The sequence below is a fragment of the Priapulus caudatus genome, unplaced genomic scaffold (assembly GCF_000485595.1).
Source record: "Priapulus caudatus unplaced genomic scaffold, Priapulus_caudatus-5.0.1 Scaffold70, whole genome shotgun sequence".
Classification (NCBI taxonomy): Eukaryota; Metazoa; Priapulida; class Priapulimorpha; order Priapulimorphida; family Priapulidae; genus Priapulus; species Priapulus caudatus.
This window is the reverse complement of record NW_014577131.1, coordinates 84588-90925: the sequence shown is the minus strand read 5'-3', so window position 1 is coordinate 90925 and position 6338 is coordinate 84588. Positions and strand designations below refer to the sequence as shown.

Sequence of the window (6338 nt, the reverse complement as noted above, 5' to 3'; positions counted from 1 at the left end):
ATACACATACAATGTGTATGACACACACACACACACACACACACACACACACACACACACACACACACACACACACACACACACACACACACACACACACACACACACACACACACACACACACACACACACCTGGGATGCCAGGTATTCCATCCTCGCCAGCAGGACCGGCGGATCCCGATTCGCCATCACGGCCTCGCAGGCCTGGGAAGCCCGGAAGTCCGTCCAGTCCGCGCATGCCTGACAGCCCCGGAGCGCCATCCAAACCATAGTCACCCGGAGCGCCCTTCTCACCGGGGAAGCCTGGAGCAAACGCACGAGATGGACGCATCAGTATGTTCACCAAGAGTTAGCATGCCTTTACGAACAGCCTCTCAATTTATTCTTGAGCAATGCTTGTTGGTAGCTATTATATAGTAACAGCATTCCGGGTCGGTGGCAGTGCAGCCACTACCTCTACTGCTACAATATCTCAATAGGCAAACCGCGAATTTAAAGACGCGATGCGGGCAGTGATAGAACGCGTACAAATAATCAAGCATTATGTATCATTATTATCACATGTATTGATCATGTTAATTAATTAATTAATTAATTAATAATCATTAGTTAATTACCTGGCAGGCCAATGCGACCGGGTTCTCCAGCCCCACCTTTGAGGTTTGCTCCAGCATCACCGGGCTCTCCCGGTAGTCCGTCCAATCCGGGTAAGCCAGGGAAACCTTCGTCTCCTGCAACATGTCGATTTGACAATGAGCTCTTATTGTCCAAAGGAAGTTAGTTCCAGATGCCCAGGAGAGCAGCCGTGTGTACTCTTCGTAACATCCTACGCCTCGCTGTGAGGATCACCATGGTTAGTTATGACATCATAAGTCATTTCCGACAACGGACCTCCGGCTAACACTAGTTATTCTCACTTTGATCCCCCACGTCCTGTTCCAAATTTCATTTTCTTCAGCGAATTTTGCCTAAAGTAATTCAGAAATGTTAAAGTTTTACTTTATTTGCATTAAGCGTTTCGTCCGCGCAACGGGAATATTCCAGAAATGATAGTACGTCACTGACCTCGCAGTCCGGTAGGGCCGCCAAGTCCATCCGGTCCCGGGAAGCCTGGAAGACCATCAGGACCTGCGTCACCGGGCCATCCGTTGGGTCCGAGCTCACCGGTCTGTCCCTTACTCGATCCTATCACTCTACCCGGTGCGCCGGTCTCTCCCTGAACACGCAATCGAACGCAATTCGGATAATTTCGAGATGCTATGTTCAGGTAACTTCGCGCGAGTTGTGTTCGTATCGCAGGACGAGCTTCGACCTTCTTCTTCTCGGGTCACTACACTACACTCGAACTAGCCACTGTAGCACACATGACCTGTTAACAAGCCTGGGACGCGATTGACAATATGTCATTGTGGCGCGTGTGCAGGGCAGGCGTTCGCCGTCTACGTTTCTCACAGATTCACTCGCTCACGAGCGTGAGATAAGCTTATTACTCGATGCCAGTGAGCACTGAAGTTGGCGATGGACTATTCATGGTGACCTGCATTGATCTGGGCTTAGTCAGGCGAGTGAAGCTGATATTATATTTCACTATTGCGCCCTGAAAACACGTTACGTATTGTTAACGTTAAAGATCGTAACCATGTGAATACCTTTGCTCCAGACAGACCAGGCAGGCCATCACGACCGTGGAAACCTTTAGGTCCGGGGAGACCATCGAGTCCAGGGAATCCATCTCTGTCAGACGGGTAACCCTTGAAACCAATGTCACCTTCTACACCAGTGTCTCCCTTCCATCCCTTTCTGTAACCAGGTCGACCTAGATAGCGCAGCAAAGGCGCACCCGTCACATAAACCGCGATTTCTTCTCCGACTAGACGTATGATTACTTTCGGCTATTTCGATAACACAAGAATTTGACACGAGGAAGCCATAATTCCAATGATAGGAATCTCCCCACATTTTACGTTATCGATGATTATTGATATTTAGTCTTTTCGATGCGTACCTATCCACCGCATGTATTTTCGGAAGATATTATCATTTTAAACACTTATCGTAAATAGGTTTTTTTTTTACATGTTACTCAATTATCGAGAAACAGGTAATGCCGGTTTACCTTGATCACCCGTCGTTCCCTTCAGCTGTCCGGGCGTGGAAGGACCTGAAGTAGCAAGAAAACCCTCATTTGTGACTGCTTTCCATCTTGGTTTTCAGCAACATATCGCAATAGCAACATATGAAGTAATAACAAGGGATAAAAACGACACACATATATATATATATATATATATATATATATATATATATATATATATTTATTGATAATACAAGTATGTGCGCGTGCGTGCGTGCGCGCGCGCGCGTGTCTATATCATTTGTACTAGAGACTCGATCCACGTGGCACAGTATACTCACCTGGAGGACCGGGTGGTCCAAGAGGACCCTTATCTCCCTTCCGTCCCTCAAATCCGTTTAGACCTGAGTAGCCAACTGGGCCTTCGAGACCAGGCAGACCGTGCAAGCCATCCACACCTCTCATTCCCTACAAGCGCAGCACAATTTTACGAGCTGTCGGGTTCATCTCAAGTGAAAGGTCTGTACGGTAATACAGTTCCGCGATGCTGCACTAATTGTCTAAACGAACATTGCCCTTCGTTGCTACCTCCAACGTGTTTTATTCCAACTCCAATTCAAACTGATAAAAAAATTCCGGTGCTTTCTATTTTCCCGTTATTTTAACGCTTGAAGTCGCAATTCCCCTATTTTTTTCGATGCATTTTTTTGATTATCTACGTGAGGATGTCTGTTACCATTCTTACCTTCAAACCTGGGAAGCCTGGAAGACCATCTCTGGCCGGATAGCCCTTTGGTCCGGAAACACCAGGAAGTCCGGGCAAACCTGGAAAGCCGGAGTCACCTTGCTCGCCCTCAACTTTTGGTGGAAGGAATAGCTCCCCTGCTTCTCCCTTCTCTCCACCGTAGCCATTCTGTCCGGGCAGTCCATCCATTCCCTACGTATGGACATATATATGTATATGTATATGTATATGTATATGTATATGTATGGGGGGGGTGGTGTGTGTGTGTATGCGCGTGTCTGTATGAGGTAATTAACGCTCGTTTGTTATCGCTATGTATCCATACTTTAATTGTATACTTTAGTTGCATGCACAGTATAAATTATTCTCAATTTCGCATTTTTGTCTAACGTTGTACAGCCTTACGGTGAGCTCACGTGATTATAAATTCAACCGTCTCCTTTGCGCAGGGGACCATTTTAACAGAATAATTTAGACGGCGTTCCTTGTGTTGCTCTTGCGGGACCAGGAGAAGGCTATGGTAGATTCCTTAAGGTCCCTGTGGCTCTGTTCTTTCACATACATGAAGCATTTTTCTAAGTTTCATTTAAATTGGAAATTATACCGAAGTCGCATATATAAACTCTAATTATGTGTGCGCGCGTGCGTGTGCGTGTGCGTGATTGTCGTTCTCGCCCTCTTATCTCACTCTGTGAATGCGTGTGCATGTGTGCGTACGTCTGTGTGTGCATGCGTACGTTAGTGTATGCGCGCTTGTGTACGTACGTCTGTGTGTGCATGCGTACGTTGGTGTATGCGCGCTTGTGTACGCGTACGTCTGTGTGTGAATGCGTACGTTGGTGTATGCGCGCTTGTGTACGTATACGTCTGTGTGTGCATGTGTACATATGTCTGTGTGTGCGCGCTTGTGTACGTATACGTCTGTGTGTGCATGCGTACGTATGTCTGTGTGTGCGCGCTTGTGTACGTATACGTCTGTGTGTGCATGCGTACGTATGTCTGTGTGTGCATGTGTACGTTGGTGTGTGCGCGCTTGTGTACTAATACGTCGGTGTGTGCATGTGTACGTATGTCTGTGTGTGCGCGCTTGTGTACGTATACGTCTGTGTGTGCATGCGTACGTTGGTGTGTGCGCACTTGTGTACGTACGTCTGTGTGTGCATGCGTACGTTGGTGTGTGCGCGCTTGTGTACGTATACGTCTGTGTGTGCATGCGTACGTTGGTGTATGCGCGCTTGTGTACGTATACGTCTGTGTGTGCATGCGTACGTTGGTGTATGCGCGCTTGTATACGTATACGTCTGTGTGCGCATGCGTACGTTGGTGTATGCGCGCTTGTGTACGTACGTCTGTGTGTGCATGCGTACGTTGATGTATGCATGTGCATGTGTGCGTACGTCTGTGTGTGCATGCGTACGTTGGTGTATGCGCGCGTGTGTGCGTACGTCTGTGTGTGCATGCGTACGTTGATGTATGCGCGCGTGTGTACGTATACGTCTGTGCGTGCATGCGTACGTTGGTGTGTGCGCGCGTGTGTACGTATACGGCGGTGCGCGCATGCGTACGTTGGTGTGTGCGCGCTTGTGTACATACGTCTGTGTGTGCATGTGTACGTACGTCTGTGTGTGCATGCGTACGTGGGTGTATGCGCGCGTGTGTACGTACGTCTGTGTGTGCATGCGTACGCTGGTGTATGCGCGCTTGTGTACGTACGTCTGTGTGTGCATGCGTACGTTGATATATGTACATGTGTGCGTGTTCGGGTTAGCGAGGAACTGGGACGGTTAACTAGTCATCTACAGCCAAATACTCTCGTTCTTCCTCTCTCCATTATTTTTCTATCCACAATAAATATAAATATAAAATAATATATATATATATATATATATATATATATATATAATATGAATATGAATCCTAACTAGTCGCGAAGACCGACGTTACTGCGTACCGCGTACCGCGTACCGCGTGAAAATTCAGAAAAAGAGATATTCTGGTCCGTCCTCATTGAGATGCTTCCACTCGATGCTCAGCCTGTTCTGCTTGCATCTATGACAAATACGACTTACGCATATACTCTCTCCTATGACACTATTTGTCATAGGAAGATTCTTCCTATGACAAAATTAATATTGTTGTATGTGTTGTGCGCATCATAGGAGTTTAGGAGCGCTATTATGAACGCAAGCAGTAAATTTCAGCTGAAAAACTGTGGGAGTCAACAACGCGTCGAGTGATGTGTCAGCGAGAGAAAGGCAGCCATCATCGATAGGGTGAGGCATAGACAGAGCGTACTGTAAGCACCCCCAGTGGAATCCAACAGCGCGCTTTAATGCAGCAGACGGCAATTCCGAATCTCTAGAGAGCATTGAATTTAGGAACGAAGTAAGAAACACGGAGGTTTGAATGGCGCACAAATGACCGCCTTTTCGCTCGTTTTTCTGATATTGATTCTTGGACGAAAGGCGGCGGTATAGCTCTAACATTTCCCCCAATGGTATAATAATTTATTCACCCCAATAGTATAACATTCCCTCAATAGTATAACATTCCCCCCAATGGTATAATATTTACCCCAATAGTATAACATTCCCCCAATAGTATAACATTCTCCCAATAGTATAACATTTCCCCAATAGTATAACATTCCCCCAATAGTATAACATTCCCCCAATAGTATAACATTTCCTCCAATAGTATAACATTCCTCCAATAGTATAACATTTTCCCCAATAGTATAACATTTCCCCCAATAGTATAACATTCCCCCCAATAGTATAACATTCCCCAATAGTATAACATTCCCCCAATAGTATAACATTCCCCCAATAGTATAACATTTCCCCCAATAGTATAACATTCCTCCAATAGTATAACATTTTCCCCAATAGTATAACATTCCCCCCAATAGTATAACATTCCCCCAATAGTATAACATTCCCCGAATAGTATAACATTTCCCCCAATAGTATAACATTCCCCCCCCAATAGTATAACATTCCCCCAATAGTATAACATTCGGCGGTATAACATTCCCTCAATAGATCAGATGAATCATCCTGAATATCCAGCTTGGAATGTCATTGCGTAGACGAGCCCACATGGCGTGTTAGTTATGCTCACTAATACTTCCTACATTAATAACTTAATGCTTAATACTTTATACCTACTACTATATACTATATACTACATACTGTATACTAATTACCTAATACTTAATACTTTACTCATATCTCCTCCCCAACAGCGTGCCTGGACACACATTAAGGGATAACGTGATCAGCACGTCATCGAATTTCACATCCCGGACGTGAATATACGCGAGAACAACAGCGGCTGAAGTAAAAAACACTCTAGATTTTCATTACATATCGACGTATGACCTATTCGCTACAACGTCTACATAAAACGAGCGTACATACACGTTAGAACGTGCGTTATTGCCCTCGACGCGCTCGTTCTCGTCTCAATCTCTCTCTCTCTCTCTCTCTCTCTCTCTCTCTCTCTCTCTCTCTCTCT

General features: G+C 45.7%; 1 protein-coding gene across 1 annotated transcript in view; it reads right to left on the bottom strand.

The window, feature by feature from the left end:
- Positions 1-6338, bottom strand: part of LOC106821362 (collagen alpha-1(IV) chain-like) — a 24629-nt gene that overhangs the window by 7575 nt on the left and 10716 nt on the right. The window contains exons 20-26 of the mRNA XM_014826125.1: positions 2820-3011; positions 2416-2542; positions 2117-2161; positions 1650-1816; positions 1066-1216; positions 618-731; positions 133-303 (exon numbers count right to left, since the gene is read on the bottom strand). Of these exons, the coding sequence (XP_014681611.1) occupies positions 133-303; positions 618-731; positions 1066-1216; positions 1650-1816; positions 2117-2161; positions 2416-2542; positions 2820-3011 (967 nt within the window). The remainder of the gene's footprint in view (positions 1-132; positions 304-617; positions 732-1065; positions 1217-1649; positions 1817-2116; positions 2162-2415; positions 2543-2819; positions 3012-6338) is intronic.